Source organism: Ranitomeya variabilis, chromosome 8 (assembly GCF_051348905.1).
Source record: "Ranitomeya variabilis isolate aRanVar5 chromosome 8, aRanVar5.hap1, whole genome shotgun sequence".
In the NCBI taxonomy this organism is placed as follows: Eukaryota; Metazoa; Chordata; class Amphibia; order Anura; family Dendrobatidae; genus Ranitomeya; species Ranitomeya variabilis.
In genome coordinates this window covers 105,149,289-105,163,390 of record NC_135239.1, presented here as the reverse complement: position 1 = coordinate 105,163,390, position 14,102 = coordinate 105,149,289, and the positions used below count along the sequence as shown (strand labels likewise).

The window sequence follows — 14,102 nt, the reverse complement described above, 5'->3', positions numbered from 1 at the left end:
GGTATAATGTTATTTAGCTTAATTAATGTTTTAAAAGAAGCTTTTAGAAGGTCCACTTTTCCTCTGCTAACGAGGGCTTTGATTAGTTGATGGCGCTCGAGTTTCCCCAGACTAGTCAGCCCTCTTTCCATGTTATCACTCCCCTGTGGGCATGATAACAATCTGCATGAGTTGGTGTCATCGCCCGCTCATGCAAATCTTATGGGGACACTCTCTCGTTATTGAATTGCTTCTGAGCTGCAGACAATCGTGCTGCATGTTAACCTCGCGGGTTACCTGATGTGCAAACTGTCTTGAAGTCCTGACAACATTCCATATAAGACATACAGGTATAATCACAATGGCATGGGTCCGCTCGCGTGTACCCTTGACCACATCTCCCAACACAGCTTGTTTGACCTATAATTAAACACAGACATTGTCTATTACCACAAGCCACAATGATTTACCAAGTGTTTACGTTGAATCTGAAACCTTTATTTCTTATTAAAATGGTTTTATGTGAACTTAAAATTTGTAAATTGGAGTATGAACTGTATGGCACGGGAATACAAATACCTGAAAATCATCCATGATATTCATAGGTCATATTAGAAGAAATGATTTGGCTTACAAATGTATTCTTCACATTTTGGAAACAAAAATAATGGAAAGGCTGAAAAATGTATTTAATTTATTTCAATCTGTACGATGTGTCTTTAGATGTTGTAAGTACTACCTGGTCAGAAGAAAATCCTGCTAGTAATGCATGAATGTAAATTTAAGATGATCAGACACCCAGGCAATATGCAGGAATGGATTATTAAACCGTGCAATGCAGCAATATCTGTATGTTTAAGGGTCACAGTAATGTCTATGACCCTTCATGACACATGACAGATATTTATGTTACATGTTATGTCCCTGACTATGACGTGTGCTCGCATGCTGAGCTGCATCTTCCCTGCCCTGTATAATCCCGCCAACACAACAGATTGTCAGCCAATCAGTGTTGGGGGCGGGGTTATACAGCGCTCATAAATATGGAAGACAACATGACAGCAGGTTTACTAGTCCTCTAGTGATAATCTCCTGCTGATAAAAGCAGATTTTTATGAAAACTTGAGCAAGAATCCTAGAAAGTGATACATCACTGGAATCAGAGTTTCTGACCCTATATTTTGCTGCTTTCAGATTAGGTGTCAAAAGCCTGGTGACAGATTCCCTTTAAAATAGATGAGTCATAAAAAACATAAAATGGCTTTTGCGTATGTTTGTTTGTATTATGTACTGACCTGTTTTTTTAACCCTCTTTGGTCATTTGTTGCCTACATAATGTTTCTACTCATTATATTTTATTTTAATCCATTACATTTGTTGGAATGTATGACTGAACAAGAGAATAAAGAAACACTTGCTTAATGAATGGAAATGGATCATAGTCATTCGAGGACCACTTAAATTTATGTAAGCTGGAAGGGAAAAATCTTGCAATTACTTACCTGGATAGGTCTGACTACTGCTATTCTCTGTTCTCAATGAAATTGTTAATGCAGTACTGAATGTACAAGGAGGTATCCAAAAGAAAAACAAATCAAATTCTGGATGGCGGTTTGCTTGTAGTACTGTTTTTTGCCTCTACAGTGAGGGAAACAAGTATTTGATCCCTTGCTGATTTTGTAAGTTTGCCCACTGACAAAGACATGAACAGTCTATAATTTTAAGGGTAGGTTATTTTTAACATTGAGAGATAGAATATCAAAAAGAAATCACATTGTATAAATTATATAAAGTTATTTGCATTTTGCAGTGAGAAATGAGTATTTGATCCACTGCCAACCATTAAGAGTTCTAGCTCCTACAGACCAGTTGAATGCTCCTAATCAACTCTTTACCTTCATTAAAGACAGCTGTGTACATAGTCACCTTTAGACTCCTGTCCACATAATCAGTCAGACTCTAACCTCTACAACATGGGCAAGACCAAAGAACTTTCAAAGGATGTCGGTGACAAGATCATAGACCTGCACAAAGCTGGAGTGGGCTACAAAACCACAAGTAAGACGCTGGGTGAGAGGGAGACAACTGTTGGTGCAATAGTAAGAAAATGGAAGAAATACAAAATGACTGTCAATCATCATCGATCTGGGGCACCATGCAAAATCTAACCTCGTGGGTATCCTTGATCATGAGGAATGTGAGAGATCAGCCTAAAACTACACGGGGGGAACTTGTTAATGATCTCAAGAGAGCTGGGACCACAGTCACCAAGAAAACCATTGCTAACACATTACGCAGTAAAGTTTTAAAATCCTGCGGTGCCAGCAAGGTCCTCCTGCTCAAGAAGACACATGTGCAGGCCCGTCGGAAATTTGCCAATGAACACCTGGATGGTTCTGTGAGTGATTGGGAGAAGGTGCTGTGGTCACATGAGACAAAAATTGAGGTCTTTGGCATTAACTCAACTCGCTGTGTTTGGAGGAAGAGAAATGCTGCCTATGACCCAAAGAACATTGTCCCCACTGTCAAGCATGGAGGTGGAAACATTATGTTTTGGGGGTGTTTCTCTGCTAAGGGTACAGGACTACTTCAATGCATCAATGGGAGAATGGATGGAGCCATGTACCGTAAAATCCTGAGTGACAACCTCCTTTCCTCCACCAGGACATTAGAAATGGGTTGTGGCTGGGTCTTCCAGCAAGACAATGGCCCAAAACATACAGACAAGGCAGCAAAAGAGTGGCTCAAAAAGAAGCACATTAAGGTCATGGAGTGGCCTAGCCAGTCTCCAGACCTTAATCCCATAGAAAACTTATAGAGGGAGATGAAGCACCTAGTTGCCAAGCAACAGCCTCAAAATCTTAATGATTTAGAGATGATCTGCAAAGAGGAGTGGACCAAAATTCCTCCTGACATGTGCGCAAACCTCATCATCAACTACAAAAAACGTCTGACTGGTGTGCTTGCCAACAAGGGTTTTGCCACCAAGTATTAAGTCTTGTTTGCCAGAGGAATCAAATACTTATTTCTCACTGCAAAATGCAAATAAAGTTATATAATTTATACAATGTGATTTTCTGTTTTTTTTTTTTTTTTGGTATTCTATCTCTCAATGTTTAAATTAACCTACCCTTAAAATTATAGACACTTCATGTATTTGTTAGTGGACAAACTTACAAAATCAGCAAGAGATCAAATACTTATTTCCTTCACTGTATATGAGTGTTCACAAAACCATTCTGAATGAGTATGCCAGCCTACATTGTTGGGGAAGGTTGTCTTTGGCTTCAGTAAATTTTTTTCTAACAAGTTTTTACATTTTTTGCTGATTTTTCTTTTTTTATTATTATTATTATTATTATTATTATTATTATTATTATTATAATCAACCAACTGAACTGAAGAAAATGTGCTGAAAAAGTCATGAAGCCATGCAGACCACTGATGAACTCGAGGAGTTGATTTGGATTCCATGGACTTCCTGTAAGCAAATTTTAACAGAGGAATAGAATGTGAAACAAGTTACAGCAAAATTCATGCATGACCTGCTCACCCCTGACCGGGGACACAATAGGCTGGCTGCAAATGGAGAGTACTTTGAAGGAGACTGAAGTGTCAGAATATACAAATAAGTACATGATTTTTATAGATCAATTCTGGTTTCTTTTGGGTAGCCCCCAGTAACAATAATTTCTAATGCTTTTTCCCCAAAAGGAAACCAAACTTCATAGCAGCAAAGTGGTGTGTACCAGCCATCACAAAATATCGAAAGGATTTAACAGCTCATTGAAAAAAAGAGTCAAACGCAACTTTTCCCTACAACGTCGGTTGGCGTGCTGATTCACAACTCTGCACTACAAGCGCACCGCCTCCAGAAAACCATTCCTGTTTCTTTTGGGTACCTTTGCATAAAGTAAAATGTGTGGTTTTATAACACATGAAAATATAGACATATTTAGTATTCATATAATTACATACCTGCTAAACAGGGGAGGACACTTAAGGCCAATGTCACCTATGCAGGACGTGTGTCTGGGTCCCCCTCTCCCACACATACATGCACACATTTATGAAATATGCTTGTACACATGCACAAATACATTAGGCTCCCAAATATATAACATTACTTACATTTAATTTTCATAGTTTTTATGAATGAATGCAAAACCCCCTATAATGTGTGAATGAGAAAGGCAGCTGTAGGCTGCAAGGTTCGTAAATTAACTCCTTAGTGACTCCTTAGTAACCAATGTTTCAAATCTGACTTCTCAATTTATGAGGGAATAAATCTGAAATGCTTTTACATATCCCAGTGAAGCTAAGGTTGTTTTCTTAGTGACAGTTCTTTATGCTAGTGCTAAATTTAAGTAAATATTTTCTGCATTTATTTATTAAAATGTTGAAAATTTTATGACCATTTAAAAAAATGTGCAATATTAAAATTTTGAGTGTTTTAACCCTTAAACCCTTAAACCAACTAGTCCCACTACATAAAAATGTGTTAAATATCATTTCCTATATGTTTATTTTATGTCAGCATCATTGTTCAATTAATACAAAGTTGTTTGTCACTTTCACATAGAAAGAAGGTCCAAACTAAGAGTAGCCATCTTTATACAGAGAAAAGAGGGAGACACAAAAGCGCAAATAGGGTCTTATCAAACGTTACACAGAGTTGCCCACCAAGAGAACTACTCACCTGGTGAGATTGAAGGAAGGACATATATTAATGGCGGCTGCTGCAGATTCACAGGTCAGTGCAAGATTCCAGAAATTGTAGAGGTTTCAACATGGTTTATTCTATGCGTTTCAGGTTTCAGATGACCCCCTCATAGCTTGTTAGCTATGTATCTTTATACATAGCTAACACGTAAAGTAGCACTCTGTAATGCTATAGCATGAAAGCATGAAATATATGAAATTTGTTTTTTCATTACTGCTCTAGATAATAAGAAAAAATAGAGATACTTAGCAGGATAAATACAAGCTTCATCGTAGAAGAGGATTCACATTAGGATAGGTTCCCAGCAACAGGTGATCGCCTAGGCGATGGCTGCTGGGCATGCATGAATTGGCTAAATTATGTGCTAAAAAATTCCATTTTTCTTATTATCTTGAGCAGGAATGCTGTTCTCAGATTCTATTCTCTCTATTCTATTTTAAAAATTCTCTAATACACAGAAGTGCAAAGGGAGGCACCTCTACTTCTAGTGTGTCTGACCCAGCTGCTAACATGTACCTGCAAACAGAATTACATAATTTTACTGCAGAGTCACTGTAGAGGTCAGCATTCAATCCTGACATTTTGTTTTTTTGCAAATCAAGAAGTGATGGGAGTGATGGCTTTGGAGATTGATTACCTGAAGTCACTACATAGACACATTACACAATTTCACATCTCCACCAGACTGACTCCAGATGAATCAAAGTCATCACTCCCATTACCTTCCCATTCGTGAAAAACCCCTCAAAACTTGATTTTATAACCTTGGCTTATCTAGGGGAGACATCACCCTGTCCATCACAGACGTCCGGTTGTCACATCTCCTAAATTTTGTGTTCTTCTCTCATTAATTCAATTGTAAACCTGCCTGATGAAGGAGCCTCTGTGCTGTGAAAGCTGCACATATAATTGTAATAATTATAGGGGATAACTCAGGAGACTCTTTGCGTGGAACAAGACAACTACAGGACACAGTTTTATAAGTGGTAAAGTCTATATTATCACACGGTGATTCAAACAGGTGCAGAGAGAAACTCAAGTCCACAACACTTGGTGTAAATATTAAACGCAGCTTAGCAGTCTATAGGAAACTTCAGAGGAAAATGCACTCAAGCAGAAAGTCTATGAAGCACAGTTATTCTTGAGGACACTTGACACGAATAAATCCTTGTCTTAGTCCAAACACAGATAGATAAGCTTATAAGGCAGTTCAAATCATATCTTAGCTCAACCAGGTTAATAGTCTCAGGTCTTTGCAGAGCAGAAACAGCTTACATGTCCAGCAAATGCAGATGGAAGTAAACACGAGCAGCAGATGAAGGAGGATTACTGGAAACTGGTGTATGCAGCAGGAACTCAGAGCAGAGTAGCAGGATCACCACACAGGTTCACAGGAGCAGGTATATAGCCAGGGAGTAATCAGAGGTCAGGAGCTGGATGCAAGGCAGAATACTCTAGCACAGACTGTAGGCTGGGGTGGAGTTTTATAGCAGGAAGACACAGTGCACATGAGACCAAAGACGCCATCTTGGAAAAGGGCAGTAATGCACAAAAGGTAAAAAATGTTCAGAGTCCTGACAATAATGTTTCTTGGTAGCCAATAATGGTATCACTCATCAATACTTATTATTATTATTTATTATTATAGCGCCATTTATTACATGGCGCTTTACATGTGGGGAGGGGTATACATAATAAAAACAAGTACAATAATCTTGAACCATACAAGTCACAACTGGTACAGGAGGAGAAAGGACCCTGTCCGCGATGGCTCGCAATCTACAAGGGATGGGTGAGGATACAGTAGGTGAGGGTAGAGCTGGTCGTGTAGTGGTTTGGTCGATCGGTGGTTACTGCAGGTTGTAGGCTTGTCGGAAGAGGTAGGTCTTCAGGTTCTTTTTTGAAGGTTTCGATGGTAGGCGAGAGTCTGATATGTTATGGTAGAGAGTTCCAGAGTAGGGGTGATGAACCAGAGAAATCTTGTATGCGATTGTGGGAAGAGGAGATAAGAGGGGAGTAGAGAAGGAGATCTTGTGAAGATCGGAGGTTGCGTGCAGGAAAGTACTGGGAGACGAGGTTACAGATGTATGGAGGAGACAGGTTGTGGATGGCTTTGTATGTCATGGTTAGGCTTTTGTACTGGAGTCTCTGGGTAATAGGGAGCCAGTGAAGGGATTGACAGAGGGGAGAGGCCGGGGAATAGCGGGGGACAGGTGGATTAGTCAGGCAGCAGAGCTTAGAATAGATTGAAGGGGTGCGAGAGTGTTAGAGGGGAGGCCACAGAGCAGGAGGTTACAGTAGTCGAGGCGGGAGATGATGAGGGCATGGACTAGGATTTTTGCAGATTCTTGGTTTAGGAATATACGGATCCGTGAAATATTTTTGAATTGAAGGCGGCAGGAAGTGGAAAGGGCTTGGATATGTGGTTTGAAGGAGAGATCAGTGTCAAGGATTTCCCCAAGACAGCGAGCTTGTGGGACTGGGGAGAGTGAGCAGCTGTTTACTGTAATGGATAGGTTCGTTGAGGGGGTCGTGTGAGATGGGGGAAAGACGATGAATTCTGTTTTGTCCATGCTAAGTTTTAGAAATCTAGCGGAGAAGATGAAATAGTGGACAGACATTGAGGGATTCTGGTTAGTAGGGTGGTGATATCTGGTACAGAGATGTAAATCTGAGTGTCATCAGCATAGAGATGATACTGAAAACCGTGAGATTCTATGAGCTGTCCCAGGCTAAAGGTGTAAACGGAGAAGAGCAGGGGCCCTAGAACTGAACCTTGCGGGACTCCGACAGATAGGGGGCGAGGTAAGGAGGTGATGTGTGAGTGGGAGACGCGGAATGTCCGGTCAGTTAGGTATGATGAGATCCAGGATAGGGCCAAGTCTGTGATGCCAAGGGATGAGAGGGTCTGCAGCAACAGGGAATGGTCCACTGTGTCAAAGGCAGAGGACAGGTCCAGGAGGAGGAGGACAGAGTAGTGTCGCTTGCTCTTGGTGGTTAATAGGTCATTGGTGACCTTAGTTAAGGCAGTTTCAATGGAGTGGTGTGATCGGAAGCCTAATTGTAAGCGGTCGAAGAGGGAGCAGGAAGATGGGAGGACAGTTCAAGATGGACGTGTTGTTCAGTAGTTTTGAGGCATAGGGGAGAAGTGATATCGGGCGATAGCTAGATACAGAGGATGGGTCAAGATAGACCTTTTTGAGGATAGGTGTGATTGAGGCATGTTTAAGGCTTGAGGAGAAAACACCAGTTGTTAGTGATAGCTTGAAGAGATGGGTTAGGGTTGGGATGAAGACTGTGGTGAGGTTTGGGATGAAGTGGGATGGGATTGGGTCAAGTGCACAGGTGGTGAGATGCGATCTTGAGAGTAGAGTGGACAGTCGATCTTCTGTAATGGTGGAGAAGTTGGCTTTGGAAGTGGAGGGCTGGGTAGTTGGGAGGAAGGGCTCTGGGGGTTGTTCTCTAAAACTGTCTTATTGGGCATAATAGTATTTACATAGATGTTTCACAATACAATTTTATATCATGCTAATTCTACAAATTAGTAAAGTATATTGTCATTTGAGTTGCAACATTTCTAGTTTATACTAAAAATATTATATGATAACATTAAATAAGTTATTATGTGATAAGTTCTTATTGTGAGAACATTTTTTTGCAACACATTGTCCTTTATGCTAGTGGTAAATTTAAAAAGATATGTTTTGCATTTATTTAGAAAAAATATCTGAAATTGTACAGAAATTCTGTACAAATAGCAATTTTGCAACTTTATAAGTGTATGCCCTTAAACCAGATCATATTGTGCTAGGATGTTAGGAGGCAAAAACGTTTTAGAGACATACCTTATTTTTTGGACTATAAGGCGCACCGGACTATAAGACGCACCCAGGTTTTAGAGGTGGAAAATAGGGAAACAAATATTTGAAGCAAAAAAAGTGGTAAAATATTTAATAACATAAATAACATACTATTATAATATGTGGTGTTATGTATAATAGTATGTTATTATTCATCCCAAAATCATCAGAAAATAACTGATGAAATACCGAGGCTAAGACAAATATGGGTAAAATAAATATATTTTTATTAACAATAACAGTACATAAAAACATATAAAAAAGACAAGGGAATTCCAAAAATACGAAATAACCAATGATCACATTAATGTAGGTATCCAAAATGTCATAGGACTACGCAGATATCAGAAATAATATAAATTAGTACATCATGTGTTTTTCCACCGTGGTTAAAGTATATTACAAATATATATTATTTCAACTAGGAGTGGGCAGGGCAAAACGCTCTTGCTGGCAAAGATTATTAATTCTTATGCACTTCAATGCATAGTCTCCATGTATATAGAAAAAGTTTTAAAGTGCCTAATGCTGTGCAAAATAATTCATTTTACTTCCATATACACTTAGACATGCCATGTGTTTCTATCTTGTAAAGTGCTTTGTGCTACATAACAATACCCCTAAATTACACCTAGCAGCAAAAATATAGTAAACCAGACACCATGTAAAGTGCTCTGTGCTATATCCAAAGGTATTCAATATGGGCATGATAGTAGCTCAAATGGGGCGCCCCCATTTGAGGAAGCCAATATGGCGAAACGGCGCTGTCGGGGTCACTGATGGTCTCACAGAAAGTGTAAGTAGCAGTATTGATGGGCTGGGGCAGGATCATTTTTTGCGGCACCTTGATAATTTTGTTGTTTCTTCCGTCGTGATTGAGCTACTATCATGCCCATATTGAATACCTTTGGATATAGCACAGAGCACTTTACATGGTGTCTGGTTTACTATATTTTTGCTGCTAGGTGTAATTTAGGGGTATTGTTATGTAGCACAAAGCACTTTACAAGATAGAAACACATGGCATGTCTAAGTGTATATGGAAGTAAAATGAATTATTTTGCACAGCATTAGGCACTTTAAAACTTTTTCTATATACATGGAGACTATGCATTGAAGTGCATAAGAATTAATAATCTTTGCCAGCAAGAGCGTTTTGCCCTGCCCACTCCTAGTTGAAATAATATATATTTGTAATATACTTTAACCACGGTGGAAAAACACATGATGTACTAATTTATATTATTTCTGATATCTGCGTAGTCCTATGACATTTTGGATACCTACATTAATGTGATCATTGGTTATTTCGTATTTTTGGAATTCCCTTGTCTTTTTTATATGTTTTTATGTACTGTTATTGTTAATAAAAATATATTTATTTTACCCATATTTGTCTTAGCCTCGGTATTTCATCAGTTATTTTCTGATGATTTTGGGATGAATTTAGCGTTTGGAGGTGACTAAATTTACGATTGAACCTTTTTTCATTCTTTGGTAATGTATAGTATGTTATTATGTTGGAAGCTGCGGGACCAGTGTGGTGTCTGTGAAGTACTATATGAAGATCCTGGAGGATGAGTATAAGAATGGGGGCACATGGTTTATATTGAAAGCACCACTCCAGCACTGCAAAATAACACTGGAGTGCTGCTTTAATATCCCATGGAAGAACTATAACTCCCAGCATGTCCTGCAGATCCTATGACATGCTGGGAGCTATAGTTCACCAAAGGAGTGGCAGAGTACTTTATTGTGTGTTGTAAAGACTAACTTCTTAATTGTGGCAGCCAGCCACTGTGGTGAGATAAAAGCACCCCATGACTGCACACACAGAGCCCACCCTCTTGTTGCCTTTCCACAGCACAGGTTATAAGATGAAGACAGCAGATTCTAGTGGGGAGTCTGAAGGACCTGTGATGATGTCAAGAAGAGGGAGGGCTCTGAGCTGCCATGTGATGCTGTAGCGCGCCCACTCCTGACATCACACAGGTCCTTGTGCATAGCACTCAGCATCCAGCCCAGGCAGGTATGCAGCGATCTCCTCTCCCCTGGCCCCTGCTGCTGCTGCCTCCTCCTCCCCTGGACAAACAGATCTCCCCAGCTGCTGCAGGAATCCAGTGCTGGGAAACCATGTGTGTCCCTGCTTAAGTGGAGAATTCATTTGCTGCTCCCTGCTCACCCCTCAGCTGACAGGTAGGCGGGGAAGCAGCTAATGAATATTCACTGCACTTAATCATCTGGATCACCTGGTTTCCCCAGCTCTGATTCCTGGCAGCAGGGACATTTTTCTGCCTCCTGAAGTGGGATAACAGTGCAATCCCACTCGCTGCTGCCCCCCTCCCCACATGCTACATCCCTACCATAAGACGCACCCACACCTTCCTCCCAAATTTGGAGGAAAAAAGTGCGTCTTATGGTCAGAAAAATACGGTATTTAGTTTTTAAGCGATTTTGAGGGGCTTTTATATTGGAATCTCCCATAAGTAATACCATTTTGAAAACTACTCCCCTCAATGCATTCAAAACAGCAATCAGGATGTTTGCTAACCCTTCATGTGCCTCACAGAAATTGGTTCACAATGAAATGAATGAAATTAAAAAATATATTTTTTCCACTAAGATGTTGCATTACCTCCAAGATTTTCATTTTCACAAAGGGTAATAGTAGAAAATAGACTCCACAATTTCCTCCATGTGCATTGATACCCTATTTGTTGTGACATCTCTTTATGCAGATGGCAACGATTGACAGGGAAAGAACACTGAATTTTTTGCAGCACAAATTTGTCTGGAAGTAATTTGCATATGCCACGTTGCATTTGTAGAGTCCTTAAAGGGAACCTGTCACCACGTTTTTGGAAGATGGGATAAAAATAGCGTTAAATAGGGGCAGAGGTGGGCGTTACATTAGTGTGTTTGTTATGCGTTTATTACCCACCTAAGTTGCCGAAATACCTTTGCAAAGTCTCCGTTTTCGCCTGTCAATCAGGCTGGTCTGGTCAAAAGGGCGTGTTGTCTTCCCCCAGATTTTGCGTAGTTTTCCGTTGGTGGCGTAGTGGTGTGCGCATGCCCAAGGTCCCGAATCCTCTGCCAGGGGATTTAAAAGAGCGCGCTGTTCGTTATTTCATTGGTGATCGGTGGGCGCGGCCATCTTCCTTTGGCCGCGCGTGCGCAGAAGCGGCGCTCTGCTGGCCGCGGTTTCAGGAAAATGGCCGCGGGATGCCGCGCGTGCGCAGATGGATATCGCGGCGGCCACTTTCCTGAAGCCGCGGCCAGCAGAGCGCCGCTTCTGCGCACGCGCGGCCAAAGGAAGATGGCCGCGCCCACCGATCACCAATGAAATAACGAACAGCGCGCTCTTTTAAATCCCCTGGCAGAGGATTCGGGACCTTGGGCATGCGCACACCACTACGCCACCAACGGAAAACTACGCAAAATCTGGGGGAAGACAACACGCCCTTTTGACCAGACCAGCCTGATTGACAGGCGAAAACGGAGACTTTGCAAAGGTATTTCGGCAACTTAGGTGGGTAATAAACGCATAACAAACACACTAATGTAACGCCCACCTCTGCCCCTATTTAACGCTATTTTTATCCCATCTTCCAAAAACGTGGTGACAGGTTCCCTTTAAGATGACAGAAATTCCCCTCAGGTGCCCACAGTTTTGAAGGTAAATAGCTCAAGAAATTCACCCAGGAGAAAAAAGAGCATTCTGAACCCACAGGTGTTATACAGAATTTAATAACCTTGTACTGTGAAAATACTATATTTTTCCACTGAAATGTTGTTTTAGTCTCAAATTTTTCATTTTCAAATAGTATTAGGAGAAAATGGACCCCATTATTTGTTTCACATTTTCTCCCTAGTGTGACAAAGTATCTCACACCATCCTTATTGAAAAAATGACTAAGTATGGAATGGACAAGGCAACTGTTAGGTGGATTCATAACTGGCTTAGTGATTAGACCCAAAGAGTGGTCGTCAATGGCTGCACATCCAGTTGCAAGAAGTGAGGTACCACAGGGTTCTGTCCTGGGCCCTGCATTGTTCAACATCTTTATCAAATATTTAGATGAAGGAATTGAGGGCAAACTGATTAAATTTGCTGATGACACAAAGCTAGGAGGGATAGCTAATACTAAAGAAGAGAGAGAGAGAATTCAAAAAGATATAAATAAACTGGAGCAGTGGGCAGCAACTAACAGAATGGTTTTTAACAAGGAAAAATGCAGTACTACATCTGGGCAATAAAAATGAAAAAAAGTGTACAGAATGGGAGGAATAGGGCTAATAGCACATGTGAAAAAGACTTGGGTATACTAATAGATCATAAACTGAACACGACTCGACAGTGTGATGCAGCAGCAAAAAAGGCAAGTACAATTCTGGGATGTATTAACAGAAGCATACAATCTAGATCACGCAAATTCTTTATTGCCCTCTACTCCTCTTTGGTCAGACCTCATCTGGAATACTGTGTCCAGTTTTGGGCACAACATTTTAAAAAAGACAACAACAAGCTGGAGCAAGTTCAGAGAAGAGAGACCAGAATTGTGACTGGTCTGCAAACCATGTCCTATGAGGAACGGTTACAGGATCTGGTAATGTTTAGCTTGCAAAAAAAGAAGACTGAGAGGAGACTCAATAGCTGTCTACAAATATCTCAAGGGCTGTCACACTGTAGAAGGATCATCTTTATTCTCATTTGCACAATGAAAGGCTAGAAGCAATGGGATGAAACTTAATGGGAGGAGACATTGATTAGATATTAGAGAAAACTTTTTGACAGTTAAGGCCCCGTCTCACATAGCGAGATCGCTAGCGAGATCGCTGCTGAGTCACAAGTTTTGTGACGCAACAGCGACCTCCATAGCGATCTCGCTATGTGTGACACGTACCAGCGATCAGGCCCCTGCTGCGAGATCGCTGGTCGTGTCGGAATGGCCTGGACCTTTTTTTGGTCGTTGAGGCCCCGCTGACATCGCTGAATCGGTGTGTGTGACACCGATCCAGCGATGTCTTCACTGGTAACCAGGGTAAACATCGGGTTACTAAGCGCAGGGCCGCGCTTAGTAACCCGATGTTTACCCTGGTTACCAGCGTAAATGTAAAAAAAAAAAAACAATACATACTCGCCTTCTGATGTCCGTCAGGTCCCTTGCCGTCTGCTTCCTGCTCTCACTGACTGCCGGCCGGAAAGTGAGAAGTGAGAGCACAGCAGTGACGTCACCGCTGCGCTCTGCTCTCAGTGTACGGCCGGATCTCAGTCAGAGCAGGAAGCAGACGGCAAGGGACCTGGACACCGAAAGGCGAGTATGTACTGTTTGTTTTTTTTGGTAACCAGGGTAAACATCGGGTTACTAAGCGCGGCCCTGCGCTTAGTAACCCGATGTTTACCCTGGTTACCCGGGTGCTGCAGGGGGACTTCGGCATCGTTGAAGACAGTTTCAACGATGCCGAAGTCGTTCCCCTGATCGTTGGTCGCTGGAGAGAGCGGTCTGTGTGACAGCTCCCCAGCGACCACACAGCGACTT

At 41.3% G+C, this 14,102-nt stretch overlaps 1 protein-coding gene across 1 annotated transcript in view; it reads right to left on the bottom strand.

The window, feature by feature from the left end:
• Positions 1 to 14,102, bottom strand: part of PRG4 (proteoglycan 4) — a 187,449-nt gene that overhangs the window by 131,188 nt on the left and 42,159 nt on the right. The window contains exon 2 of the mRNA XM_077277614.1: positions 277 to 399. Coding sequence (XP_077133729.1) covers positions 277 to 399 — 123 coding nt within the window. The remainder of the gene's footprint in view (positions 1 to 276; positions 400 to 14,102) is intronic.